Here is a 15,241-nt window from a genome sequence, read left to right on the forward strand (position 1 = left end):
TGAATATTTAGTACTAAGTCCTGCCCTTTCTTGAGCTAGGTCTCTGTTATTGCCACAATACCATACTCCCATGTGGTTATCTGCACCTGAAGCTCACCAACGTTATTTGATATTTTTCATGTGTCTACATACATGCACAATGCACCTATTTTAGACCTTATTGCATTCCCTCTTTCCGATCCCATTCTTTCTATTTCTTACCCTGGTTCTATGTATCTCCGCAAATACTTTGTGAATCTTGTTTCTCCTTTCTATTGTTGCAGCTTAGTTCCAATCCCCTACCAAGTTAGTACACCCTCCCCAGCACTAGAAAGTTGCCTTGCCAGGATGTTGGTCGAACTTCTGTTGAGGTGCATCCAAAATGTTTGTGAAATTCCAACCACCCCCAAAACCTGTCACAGTGCTCCAGGAATCTAAAGCCCTCATTCCTGCACCGTACCTCAAACAGTGCATTCCTCTCCTCTGTCCTCTTATTTCGATACTCACTGGCACGCAGCACAATGAGCGATCCAGAGATTACTACCCTTGAGCTGGTCAATGGGTTTTCCCATTGTGGGGCAGCCCCACGGCGCCGGGAAACCACCAGGCTGTTGGCAAAACGAAGAATCCCGACGGCGGAGAATTAAGCCCATTGTCTCCAATTAACTACTCTGCAGGAAACCCTCTCAATATAAATTAAAGTCCATCAGCCAAAACTATTATGATACTTTAATTGTACCTCTGGCTTCAAAAACTTAGCTGTCTTGCAAACCAAGACTTTTACAAACACTACTGCAGCAGTCACACACATACCAACCCAGGCTTTTAATCCTTACTGCACCAAATACTTATAATACAATATATTGGTGCAGACTCAATGGGCCGAATGGCCTCCTTCTGCACTGTAAAGACAATGATTCTGTGAATCGGCTGGATTCTCCATTCCTGAGATTAAAGGCGGGATTCTCAGTTTCTGAGACTATGTGTTGACACTGACGCAGAATTCGTCACAACAGCAAAACTGGTGCTGCACCTGGACCAATTCTGCTACTGTTAAGGGGCTAGCAACGGCACCATGTGGAACACAATCAGGCAACGTCGCTGCGGATCCACCAGCAGTGCCGAAAATAAAATGCATAACTTCCTCAGGGTGGCCAGGGTGAGTAGGTAGCAGTGTAACTCTCGTCCCACACACCCATAACCCCGCCCTGCACCCCATGTGTGTACCCATACCATCCACCATGGCTGGGTACCCTGACCATCCCCCCCACCCCCAACACCCTCCCAGGAGACAGCCGGACCTGCGACCCCCTCACTGTGGCTGAGCAGAGGGCCCTGGATGTGGTCAGCGGTGTGGTCAGTGGCCCAGAGTAAAGGGAGGACGTCGAGGTGGAGTTCAGCAGCAGGCGAGTATGTGAGATCCCGCTTAGTTCCGGTTCCTCTGTAGTGGAGATGTAGTCGCAGAGCCAGCGACTATATTAGACGTTGTCGGGGAGCATCCAGCATCTACAGGTGCAGTTGGAGGAGACCAACCACGTGCAGAAGATGGTGTCGACCATGCGTGACACCCAGGTGAACACCGCAAGGGTAGTGTCTGCGGTGGAGGCTTTAGGGGGAAAGGAATGCAGCTATGGAACAGCATGTCCAAGGCCTGAGCCATTCTGTGCAGGTGCTGGCCAAGGCCCAGGGCAGGTCTGCCCTCTCACAGGCAGCCTTCTGCCAGAGCCACCTGGACATTACAACGGCGCTTCTGAGCATAGCCCAGTCACAGCGGGTCATGGCTGATAATTTGGCGGCATTGCCCAGGCATTGGCCGACATGGTGCAGACACAGAGGGGGGTGGCCCAGTCCCAGAGGGTAATGGTGCAGTCACTGGCTGATGTGGCACAGACCAAGAAGGTAGTGGTAGTCAATGGGTTATGTGACGCAATCCCATATGGAGATGGTTCACCTGTGCTCCATGCCCGCGAGCATGCAGACCCTGGTCGAGACCAGAGCGGGCCTCCAGGACTGGCTGCGCCAGGTGCCGGCGTTGCCTCAGGGGATAGCTCCGCTTGCAGTCCCGTCCCATGGAGAGGCTTGATGACTATCGGGCACCCCAAGGGAGGAGGAGGTGATGGGCCCGTGCCGTTGACTCGGCAGGGGAGGTGCTGGAACTCCGCAACACCTTGGACTCCGCCCAACTGTCCCTAGTGCATCTGGTCGGCAGCGTGCCGAACAGGGCGGCACCACACCACCGAGGACACCAGAGCAGCACCGGCTCCATACAGGCCTGGTCATCCCAGAAGACAGCCGCTAAACGGGGCCCAGGTCGCAGGGTGGGAATAACAGCAGGTTGCCTCCACTCCTGATGTACCGTCTGGGAAGCTACCTAGGCATAGCGTTAGGGCTCTAGGTAGACACTAGTTAAGTTCGCAGGACACAGTTTAGTGATATGGGCTGAGACACACATCTATATATATTCGTTCACATTAAATACCTGTTTACACTGTTACAACCTGCCTCGGTGCTCTGTCAGATAGGTCCGACGGGTGGGCTGCTCTGAGCTGACCAGAGAGCAGGTGCGGGGGGAGGGGGGGGGGGGGGGGGGGGGGGGGGGCGAATGTTGTGTTTGGGCTGGGCTCTCTACCGTCTCCACCACCGTCACCCCGGGATCCGAAGGCTCCATATGATGGAATGGCCAGCTCACATGCAGAGATAACACAAGTGGATAGGTGACATTGCTAACATGGGCAGGAGTTAGCTATTGTCAAACGATGCGGAGCACTAGAGCTCATCCCAGAATGGGTTGGCATCATCCTCCATGCTATGGACCATACCGGCTGTTACATGGGCCCACAGCCCCGTAGTGCGGAAGGTATGTATCATGGACTGGGTTGCAGATGGGATTGGGGGGGGGGGGGGGGGGGGGGGGGGGATGTGGTGTCCGTGCCCCTGGCCAGTTCCCCCCTCCATTAATCGGTGAACCTGGAGGCAATCAGAGTGTCCTGTGCGCATTGGCTCTGGTGCACATGTCATGCGGCCACCCATGCCTGCCTGGGTCCATGTCCTGTCCATCCTCTCCCCCCCCCACCCCCCGCCCTGCTGGCCTAGCGAGCGATGCCCACCTCCCGTGAATTGATAAAAAAATGAAAAAATGCAGTTCAGTGATCCACTTTACCCTGGCACCAGGGAGGCAAAACAACATCCCGGATTCATGTCTAATGTGAGTAAGTGCTGCAATGTACTGTCATTTGGACATGATGGATGCTCCAAGTCCTTGTGTGTGTCACTTTTCCTTCCAGATTCTTGTGGAACTTATTTGTGTCCTAATAATTTACTTAGCAATTTAAAAACAATTTACTGGTTGGGAAATACTTTTGGATGTCCTGAAGACATGATGAATGTATAAATGCACATTCTTTTTTATTTTAAATACAGCAATGCCACTAATCGGATTTTCACATGATATCTAATGCTGAAGAGCTGGTTTCATATTCTACGTCATTGCAAATGCAGATTAGTGATGTCACCAGGATCACTTTCCACTACATTTGTTCTTGGGTCTCGCTTTGGTAACATCAGGTGAAATAGGATCATGTCAATTTTAATGTGAGCAGGGCATGAACATTATTTTACAATGTTGTTACTACGTTAACTTTACTTTCGTGTTCATATAGTTGAGATCATTGGTTGGGTGACATAATAGTTATTAGGTGGCATATCCCCATTTGCAATTAGTTGTATACCAAAGGTGAAGCTGTTAAACAAGGCCTCTTTTAAAGAACTCTCGAGGATATCAAGACAGATTTTCTTCTGGCAATTGTAGCTGTTAAAAAGCGAGGAAGGGTGAATTGCCTCAGATCTACTTGCACTCTTGGCCTTGACACTGTACACATATATGATAGGTGTTGCCAGTGGCAATACAGTAGAAACATAATTATGACAATTTGTAGATTTATAAGACACAAATATCAGATAAATTTGCATTGACACTAAGTCAGTGCCCCAAAATGTCATGATGTTGTCAACATTCACTTCATTAAAATCTAATTTTTCTTGCTTTATTTTGGTTTCACGTTCCCTTTTGTATCCACCCAAGTACTCATTTTTCTAAATGGGGAAAGTTGAATGTGAATGGGTTATTCAATTGTCAAGACTATCAATCCTGTTCTCACTCAATATTTAATTGTGTCTTTCTCATTGGTATCACTGGATAACATTTTGGAGCAAGCAAACTACTGTCTTTCCTGGGATCAGTTAACTCAGTACCGATGAGGCCTGGGGACATTGGTGCCTGTAATGCTCAATCCTACTCAATGCTTCCACGCACTGATCTGAGCAACCTAAGGATGAGTTTAAACTGAAGTCCCAAATATCTTACCACGATAACAAAGAGTAGGAAAGATGGTCATAAAATCAGTCTTCATGCTCAAAAGAAACACAAGCTGATTTTCACTTCGTTTTTCATTTCACTCTCTGATCTCAATCTCTACATTGCTAAATAAGCAAATCTCCACACTTACAACAATTGGTTTTATTAACTATTTAATAGATAGAACCTAGCAAAAGTCAGATACTACATTTTCAATCAATAATTTTCACACTTGCCGCCATCAATAACCTCTGTAGCATTTAAAGAATAAATGAATCTAACACAAAATACTCCTTTGTACTTCAATCATTTTATCAGTTGGAGGAAAGACACATTGAGATCTAATTTAGTTCCAGGAACAGTTTTCAGGAATCTCCCAAAAATTTATACCATTGGCACAGGTACTTTTACTGATTATTGGTTGGTGAAAGAGCATTTGTATTTCAATATCCATGCGTGATTTATTCATGAAAGAGTTGATGCAAAATAGTAATTTAAAAACTAACCGCAACATAAACCAAAATACTGGAACAATTAAGCACAGGCTTTCAAATAGAAACCTTCAAGAGAAATTAATGACAAATTTGCAATTTAAAGACCATAAACCTTAATTTTAACATGTGGAATAAGTTTTTTTTTCTGTGTATGAGGTAAAAATGTCACCAATATGATAACTATAGGAGACGTGAAAGGCTTTCACCATCACGGTACATGAACTAAATAATTTTGTTTTTTACTTTGCTTCTTGCTCCACAAAAGTAAGTTAATTTACCAATACTAAAATAAATCTTTATTTGTACACTTCTTATAATTTTTGTTCCTTTTGAATGCACTGCTGGCTTTACATTTCTTTCTTCATTTAGGAAATATCTTTGAAATTACATATTCATATTAGACCCATAATTTTTAACGTTTTCTTTTTCTCTGCCTGGTTTCTTGGACTTCCTACATCATGTATCACACTCCTCTGAGAAAGTGAATTATTCGCTCACTTGTTTCTTTGGAAATCAGCCCATGGAAGGTACATCAAAGCTATCTGCTCATTCTTTCCAATTCTCTAAGCTCCCTTCCAAATATGGACTGCTTGGTTTAAAGTGCTGGAAATACTTTTGCAGATCCAGCAGCATCCATGGAAAGAGAAACAGAGTTAACGGCAGAATCTTCCCGAATGAATTCGAAGTGCTGCGCCAGCGGGAAATTTGGTCCATTTCCTGCAGATCAGGGCAGTGCTAAAACAGATGCGATTCAACGGCATTTAGAAATTTTATTTTGGGTGGGCGGCTTTTGCACTAAAACGCTGTCAAATTGCGCTCCTCAGAAATTGGGGCATCCTTTATAAAGCATGCCCTGATCTCGGAATAACATTGCAGCCCACCAGTCACTGGCAGGGCTCCCCCCGGAATAACTGGCACATACCCCATCACCAAGGCCACCCCAATTGCTGGCAAGGACCCTCCCTGAATCACTGGCATGCCCCCCCCCCCCCCCGAATCAATCATTGGAAAGGCCCCCCCCAAATGAGCGACATCCCCTTATGGGCTGGTCAAATGCCCTACCCTTAAGGGTCTCCACCTCAGGCTCCTCTACCCTTCAGGCCCCCCTTCCTCAGTCTCCCACTTTTGCCCCACCCCTTGGCAGTGCCAACCTGCACTGTGGACTCTGAAGGGGAGCAAGGGAGTTTGTACCTTCTTTACACTTACATCCAAGGTGCCGAGGGGGTCAATCCCAGCATGTTAAGTTCAAAGATCCATCAGATAAAGGTGAAAGTCTTCCCTCTGATGTGTTGGAAACGTTTGAAGTGCTGTTTTCGCAGTTAATTTCATTGCCGTTTAACCCTTTCAAGCCTCTGGGCATGCTGAGAAGCCTAAAAGCTTTGAACTGTATTGTTACATTTGATTTCACGATCCATTACTTTTTACAAGCCTCTCAGTTGGCAGGCCCAGGTTATTTCACAGAAGGAATTACCTTTGTTTGTTTTTATAGTTCATTATGGTCCATTAATTCTGAAGTGCTTCCTCTATTGAGTGGGTGCTGTTTCTAGCTAGTTTTTCAAAGAGGCTGAGATCAGAACCAAGAAAGAGCCTCTTAAAAAAAAAACTGCGGTTAGAAACAACACCTGCTCAAAAGTGGAAGCACTTCAGAGTCCCACCTGGGGCTAGTGGCCCCAGAGAATCGTTCCCAACATGTCAGGTGCGTGAAGATCAGTTTTGATGAAAGGCCATCGACCTGAAACATTGGGTGGAACCTTCTGCTAATTCAGTGCTAATGTGACCTACCAGAACACTCTGCTTACCTGCCTTCACAAACTTTAGGTTCTGGGCCAGGAAGTCCCATGGTTGACCTCCTCACACCAACATCAACACCAATTACAAACCACTTAAGTGTGCCTTATCTACCTGCCATTGGTATTAACCCAGCTTCAGGCGGGCCTGTGACTATGCAGTATTCATGACAGCTAAAACTGTATGGCCAGCTTTGCACCTCAGTGGTGGGTGGGGGGACGGTCCCTCGGTCAAAGGCATTTAGCGCTTGATTGAGGGACTGGACACTGAGAAGGGGGTGGTACCACTGAGAGCTACTACCCTGCTCTTACTGCCAAATGCCAAAACCTCCTGCACCCCTCTCCCCATGACCCCGACCCGTAAACTTCCCCTCCCCATCTGTGGCTTGAATTGCTCTGTGATCCTGGGACTCCGGTACCTGTCCTTTCAGCAGAAGCCACCGTAATCCCCCGTGGCACTGCTTAGCACAAGAGCTGGCAGCTTCTGATTGGCCGACAGTTCTCAGTGAGACATCTGTCACTGTGTCTTGATTCTAGGGGGTGATCCGATCCTGGCTTTCCCACTGCTTGATTGGCTTGTGGCTCTATGGGGCCTTCACAAAAAGGTACCCCCAAAAAGCCCAACAAGATTCCGCTCATTAACTCTGTTTCTTTCTCCAAGGGTGCTTCTGCACCTGCTGTGTATTTTTGGAAATTTCTGTTCTTATTTCAGAATTCCAGCATCTGCAGTTTTCAGATTTTCAATGGCTATTTTCAAATTAGGAGATGGACTTACATTTTACTTCTTCCTGGTATAATACCTTGGGGTTCCATTCATTTTCACTTGAAAGTATTAATGGGGGCTCTGGCATTTTGATTCAGTTTTACACACAATTTAGGCACCGGAACCTGTGGTATATTTTTTGGAGGAAGGGGTATCATATAATGTGTCCACAATATTTTTGGATTGTAATCTTTTCAGCTACCTTATTCTGTTGCCTAATGAAATGATTTGAATATATAGATTCTATTTTCAAAATAACCTGTAACACCAAAGAAAGTGTTTCCATCAATCCAAACAATCTGTTAAAAATGGTGAAAATTATAGTAATGCTTCATTGATACAGTTTACTGCAATAGTAACAAATGGACATTTTCTCCGATATATCTTAAGACTCCTTTAATTATAATTCCCAGTTAAATGCTTAAATTGCTTCAGAATTCTCAGTAGCCTATTTCAGTTCCAATATTGGTAGACATCATTAGATAATCTAACAATCCAATGCTAAATGTTGGAATCAAGTGGACTTTAGGAATAATTTCCATTAGGCTTTTGGCTCATACATCATTTCGAAATGAAAACTGCCTTTCACTAAAACATTGTGGTTAATATTAGCCTACCTTATCAGGTGAGAAATACATGTGATAGATTGTAAAGCTGGTTGTATACCCAGTCCAATATTGGTTTCAATGGGGAGTAACATTGGGCAGCATATAAAACCAGCAATGCATCCAATCATGTCAAATTTCCCAAAGGGTGGGTTACATTAATACAGCCCCACGTAGCCATGGTTTTTTTGTCTTTGGTTAGGATTTCAGTATAAAACTATTTACTAGTAATCAACATCTGTTGCAAATGTCCATTTCTTCATAGCGCAGTCCACAGTTCATCAATAAAGTGAATAAATCAATAGAAATTCATTTTTCACTTCAATCTTTACTACAACTGCAGCAAGGTCTGGTCAAGTGGCGCAATGAAATGAAATGAAAATCGCCTATTGTCACAAGTAGGCTTCAAATGAAGTTACTGTGAAAAGCCCCTCGTCGCCACATTCCGGCGCCTGTTCGGGGAGACTGGTACGGGACTTGAACCGTGCTGCTGGCATGCCTTGGTCTGCTTTCAAAGCCAGTAATTTAGCCCTGTGCTAAACCAGCCCCTGCAATGCCAGTTAAATCAAGACTGCAACATATAGGGTGGATTTGCTAAATTTGAACTCCTAATATTGAGTTTTGTGCATCAGAGAACTTTTTTATTGAATGCACTGATGAATTACCTCCATGGTTAATTTCTTAAACTGTGATCCTGGAACACAAATCCTGATAAGAGAACAGTGATAACACTTAAGATAATACAGAAGCATCTAAGGATGAAGTGACCACATACATTTTCATCTGGTTTTCTTTTAAGAATAGATCACAGATATCATATTGAGCTCTGCATGAATCACAGTACCTGAATGGTATAATACTTGGCCTTTTCTCTTTGTTACCCTTACTTCTGCAATCACAAAATCATTCATGTCAATTATATGCCCATGGTGGCTATGACATGTTTACACAGCGAAGAAATTCCAAAGCAAATAACAAATAATCAATATAAAATAAAATGAACGCCCTGCAGAAAGCAATGCTATAAATTCTAGCTCTAGAGGACATTTCAATAAAGCCACACAGTGCAGAGATGCCAGAGTTAGCTAATTACACAGCAACCACCATATAGTTAAACGCTCTGTATACCCTGGCATACCTGCACCTTATCCTAGAAATACATCTAAAAGGGTAATGGTTACATTGAAAATGTTTGAAAAACACAATTTTTGTTTTTGGTAAAGAGGTGACTAAAAGCCATGACATCACTTGTAAGTGCCATGCTGATGATGTATTTCAATAACATTCACATTAATTCACATACTTAGAAATAAACAAGAAAATGTTTTTCAAACACTTTTCATAACTTTATACCCTTTTAAGATATATCATTCCTCTCTGTGCTAGGTTCCTGGTACGCTAATAAACTCATTACTAATTTTGAAATAGAAAACAACCTTTATCTCAAGTAAAATAATCTTGTCTTCCTTGTGATGCATATAGTACTAATGCTGTCTTATGATGGAGCACATGCTCACTGCCTTAGCTAGATGCTTCAAGATGTTCCTGTTCACAGATGTTGCTGATGTTTCCATTACCCTTGTTACAGTGCTGGCATTCTTGCCTACTGAGTCAGAGCATTGGTAGTTCAAGCCCCACTTATAAGACTCGAAAACACACCTTTGAAGTCCCCTGCTGAATGGTGTCGCCTTTTAGACAAGATGCTAAATCACAGGTTGGGGGTGCAGGAGGGAAATGTGCTTTGCCTGATCTTCAGATGGATGTCAACATCCTGTAGAACTTTCTTTGAAGAAGAGCAGGAAATTCTCCTGGTGATTAACCTACTCACCCATTAAAACTATTTAACAGTCATTCATCACTTTGCCATTGTGGGAACTTCCCATTTCTATGCAAAACAACAATGATTGCACTTCAAAATGAATTAATTGGAAGGGATTTTGGAATACCTTGAGGATACAAATGTATCCAGATAAATGCAAATTAATATTTTTGATTCACAATATTTATGCTGCCAGCATTCTCTGTATTGTGCAACAGTAATGAGTGGCAGCACAACACACTCCTGCAAGGCTCCACATCAATTCCATGTGGCATTTTGTTTTTGTTCTGTTGTCTCAAGCAAAATAAAATGTTTTTGTGATTTTTATCTAATTAGAAATAAGAGCCCTGATGAAAATGTCCCTGTATGCCATGGCACAAAACATGCTTTATATCAAGGAGTCCTCCAGCTGGAAACCTGAATTGAACTTTTGAAAAAATGAGAATTAAGACCATAAGATTATAAGACATAGGAGCAGAATTAGGCCATTCAACCCATCGAGTCTGCTCTGCCATTCAATGAGACCATGATTGATCTGATAAAGCCCTCAACACCACTCTCCTGCCTTATCTCCATAACCCTTGATTCCCTTACTGTTTAAAAATCTGTTTATCTCAAAAACCACATGTGAACTTAGCTACACAATTTACATTTCCAAACCTTCCACATTCCAACCCCATTAAGATAGAGATCCCATTTCTGCAAAGTCAAGTCCCATCAAAGACAATAACTTTGGGGGACTATGAGTGAACCACATCTCCTGTCCCATTAACAGAACATCAATGCAATTAACTAGGCAACGTTTTTCAAACTTTCTTTCCTGGGCCCATTCCAATAAACTGGCTGACCTTTGGGACCCACACCAGCCGACTTTTGCAGCCCATTCCAGCTGACCTTCGTGACACACGTTACGTTCGCTTACCTTTAATTTGAAAGGACAGCCTGCTTGGTCCTGATGATCTCACTCCAATCAGGTTCACAGTAGGAGAGGGCAACGTACATATCAGGTGCAGACTTCAGCCAGTTACTGTCTTCATCTTTGTGAAAACGGAAAATCCAACCATGCACATATAGGTCGTCATGAAGGGCAACAGCAATAAAATGTGTGTCGCAGGCCGTCACTTACTTGTAAGAAAATGATCCACCTTCTTACAGTTCCCTTGCCTTATTGCTAGCAGCTAGAAAATGGAAGCAGATCTCCTCCATGATTTGGCGCCAATAGCATGTACAAGGCGCTTGACATCAAGTGTACATGCAGTGCACTGATTTGCTCTTTGCTGCTGCTTCTAGCCGGAAGACTTCACACAGCCTCATTTCTTTTCATTTAAAAGGCAGCTGCGGCTGCCACTCTCAATTTAAAAGCTGTTAGCGCTTCTCCTGTGACCACCACGGGAACAGCGCGACCAATCATTCCGTGACCCTCCCAACATCCGCCTGCGACCCACATGCGCGTCGCAACATGCATTTTGAAAAACCCTGACCTAGGGCACTTAAACAGGAGGAGGCAAACCATTAAACCTAATCAATTGGACAATGAGAGGCTAGGTGATGGTTTCCCATACATAATTGAATGAAATTAGAATTGAAACACACTAGTCATTACCTTAGCCAGTTTGAATTACTGGCCAGTTAATGAGGAAGGTGAACACATTTGTGTATTTTAAACCCAAGTTTTCTCTGAGAGTACGACAAGCAGCTGAGATGCTGATGGAAGAAGATGCGAGTGGGGCCCCTCCTCTCTCTCCAAATCAGCTAGCATGCTTTTGAACCCTGTTTAGTGATTATAATATTCAGCTGCCACCGCCGACAGAGATATCTTCAAAGAGTTCCAGCATTACTGTCCCAGAAGCACAGACATATTTTCAGTCTAAATTTTAAAATACCACACTACTGGAAGCATCTCAGAACCACCAAGGGAAAGCAACAGGACCACCCAAATTTAGCTTGAAGCCAGTCAAGTCACCAACCTCCACAAACTGGATACCCCGTTAATGGTTACTAGCCTCTAACTTGCTTAATCTATATTTCCCCACTCTAATCTATTTGTGAGTGTGTACTTTGAGTGAGTGTATCTGTATGAAAGATGGAGTACAATTTTATTATTTTACTTAGACCAGGTTAAGTACAATCAAAGCTATCCCCTTTCCTTTGCTAAAACCAAGAATACTTGAATGATTGTGCATGTTATGATTGCAGCATGTACACAGTTAAGCACTCACTGAACTGATAAATATCCTTTGTGACGAATGGAGGATTTTAGGAATATCAGCTTCTAAACATTGGGACAATTTAAGGGGTAAAAGCCTTGGGTTATGGTGTGTTTGGCTACAGTGGTCATGGTTTTAAAAATGAGGTTGTTTTGTAAGGCCCGGGAGCTTCTGGGAACCAGAAGGTGCACATTGACCAAGGGAATGTGGTTTGACTGGGGAGCTAATGTGCTTTGCAGCCTGCAGAGATAATTTGTTTCTCAGCTTGGGGAGAGGAGATCACTGCTCGGTGGATCCAAGAAATGCAAAGAGGCAGTCAACTTTTGTAGAAAGCTTCGGGAGAGACAGGAGTTGAATTCTGATCTGCCTGGCCCTGAATCCACAATTCTCTCACAGTCATATAGTTCTGAAAGAGTAAAGCACAGTAGTCCTGTCTGGGGACAAAGAAGAAGTTGAAACACACCAAATAAACCAGCTTTTTTAAAGACATTCAGCCAGAGTCTGAAGGGTTTTAACAGGAGCCAAATCTATTTTATAAAGCAAGTATTACTCAATGCCTTGCTGATCTTAAGATGTATTCAGAGCTGTATGTTTCTTTTCTTGTTGTTTAAAGGGCAATTGTATAGTTGTGTTAAAGGGTAATTGTAAGCTGTTCTTTTCAGGTGTAAAGTTAAAAAGTTTTAATATTGTATTCATAATGAAGTTTTGTTTTAGAAATACCAAAGCCCTATTTCTTCATGCAATTACTCCTAGAGCGAATCATTCTTTCCGTACAGTCTTAAAATAAACTAAAATATTGGAGTTTTGGTCCAGTATCTTAGCAACTGCTGGAATTTGGTCTTGGATCTTAATACCTTTTGAAAAGAATCAAGGGGATGGAAAAGAGGGGAGCGATCGCACCTCATCTCATCTGACTGGAACAGCCACATCTGCTAGGAGTGTATATGAAAAAAAAACTGCATTCTCCCTGGCCAAGTTTTTGGCCCATTAAAGTGAATGGATCCAAAATGACATGCTGCGAATAGCTTTTGACATGCAATCCTTTGATAACAGTTCAGCACTGAAACAGAAGGCAACCCCATAGCACTTTTTACATTACCAAGCCAGTAGTTTTAATATCACTCTTGAGCAAAACCGATGCAAAGGCAATATTAAAATATTTAATCCTGGTGACGTTTTAATTACTTTAATTAAAATTTATTATATTAAAATTAAATTAAAATTTATTAAGGTTATTTTACTTTCTATTTTCCATTATTACACAATTATACAATATTGAAATATTGTATATTCTATAATAATTGAAGGATAATAGCTTAATTCCCTGTGCTGTAACACAACCATATTCATTGTAGTAAATTACGAGGGAACATCGATATAAGGTGCGTGTGGCAAAGTTTAGAGGTTAAAGGGAAGTTTTTTTACACAGAGGGAAGTTTTTTTACACAGAGGGTAGTGGGTGCCTGGAACTCGCTGCCAGAGGAGATAGTGGAACCAGGTACATAGTGACGTTAAAGGGACGTCTTGACAAATATATGAATAGAATGGTAAATAGAGGGATACAGACCCCGGAAATGTTGAAGGTTTTAGGTTAGATGGGCAGCATGATTGGCATAGGCTTGGAGGGCTGAAGGGCCTGTTCCTGTGCTGTACTTTTCTTTGTTCTTCTCTTTATATTACAAATACAATGGCAGTATGGAGCAGTTTTCACTCGAGTTTCATTACCGAGCTACCTGGTGTTTCAGCACATATTCATATCCATACCCTGGTTTACAGTGGGAGAACAGGCTTCAATGCCAAAATAAACTGTTCCCAACCCAGAAATATCTGTTGCTGTTCTTGTTTGCTGGATCAGAATTCACACTATCAACCTACTTAAAAGAGTTATCTAACTAAGTTATCAATTGAATTTTTTAATCTACAGCTTCCTTTCATCCTTTTCTCGGCACCTTAAATCACCTAAATGCGATGCCCTCCAACATGAATTATGGGGACTAGGAGCTGCATCAATTTAGCACATTATGATTAAACTAAATTGATGTCAACTATTATCTGGCATGCATATGAAAAGAGATTCACAGACGAATAGAGAACTGCAGTCTCCTTTTCTGTAAACTGTGTTATGTGGAATTAATTATCCAAACAATTCACTGGAAAAGTTAATATATCAACTTTTCAAATACCTGGGATATTAATTTGCTTGCTAGCATACACCATAAAAAGAATATACTTTACAATACATAGAATAAAGGCATATTCTTAAAATATAATCAAAAAATTCAGTATATCGTAAATCTGCATGAGATAGGCAAGGCATAAAAAGATGGTCACAGTCCATTTGCTAGTCTCATTACTTTCACTGTGCGAATCTCCTTATGAGGCCTTCTCGAGTCAAAATTTCAAGACAGTTTCATTCCTCCAGGCAGGCACAGAGTGGCGGCTTGTTCAAACCACCATTGCGGAGGCGGTAGCATAGTTGTATTGTCACTGGACGAGTAAACCAGAGACCCAGAGTAACACTCTAGGGCCCCGGGTTCAAATCCCGCCACTGTAGATGATGAAATTTGAATTCAATAAAAATCTGGAATTAAAATTCTAATGATTACCATGAAAACATTGTCGATTGTTGCAAAAACCCATCTGCCTCACTAATGTCCTTCAGGGAAGGAAATCTGCCATCCTTACCTGGTCTGGCCGACATGTGACTCCAGACCCACAGCAATGTGGTTGATTCTTAACTGCACCTTCAAGGGCAATTAGGCATGGGCAATAAATGCTGACACAGCCTGTGATGCCCACATCCCATTAACAAATAAAAAAAAATTCTCATTTGGGAATTTGGAGTGCTATTTGATTTTAAAAAGAAGAGGCTCTGGAGCTAGATCTTTTCCCAAATTTGGATAACGGAGAATACATCCATCTGCTGGTGCACTGAATGCTGACACAACAACACCTTGGATCCTGGTGGATCAAGGTTTTAAGGAAACCTCCCTACAACCATCTTCAGTCTGAACTGCCACTCAAGAAATTCATTTTGATGCTTATCTGACTAATGTTCATAAAGATCCCTGATTAACATGAGGTACATTTGTTCTACAAGAAGATGAATAGTGTCAGTTTTCCCCTTCCTCACAATAGAATGACAGCTGCTTCCTCCTTAGCTGTCAGTCTGAAAACTGCTAAACTTGAGGATGTACTGTGATTTCTTTCCAATCTTTACTAAGACTCTGATT

The 15,241-nt window shown here is 42.6% G+C and overlaps 1 protein-coding gene across 13 annotated transcripts in view; it reads right to left on the reverse strand.

The window, feature by feature from the left end:
- otofa (otoferlin a) overlaps nt 1-15,241 on the reverse strand; it is a 500,940-nt gene that overhangs the window by 195,945 nt on the left and 289,754 nt on the right. For 10 of the 13 annotated variants that reach the window (XM_038800135.1, XM_038800124.1, XM_038800129.1 and 7 more), the window contains exon 6: nt 8,827-8,871. The exons of the other annotated variants lie outside the window; for them this stretch is intronic. In XM_038800135.1, the coding sequence (XP_038656063.1) occupies nt 8,827-8,871 (45 nt within the window). The remainder of the gene's footprint in view (nt 1-8,826; nt 8,872-15,241) is intronic. 13 annotated transcript variants of the gene reach the window in all.

The sequence above is a fragment of the Scyliorhinus canicula genome, chromosome 6, assembly GCF_902713615.1.
Source record: "Scyliorhinus canicula chromosome 6, sScyCan1.1, whole genome shotgun sequence".
Taxonomy (NCBI): Eukaryota; Metazoa; Chordata; class Chondrichthyes; order Carcharhiniformes; family Scyliorhinidae; genus Scyliorhinus; species Scyliorhinus canicula.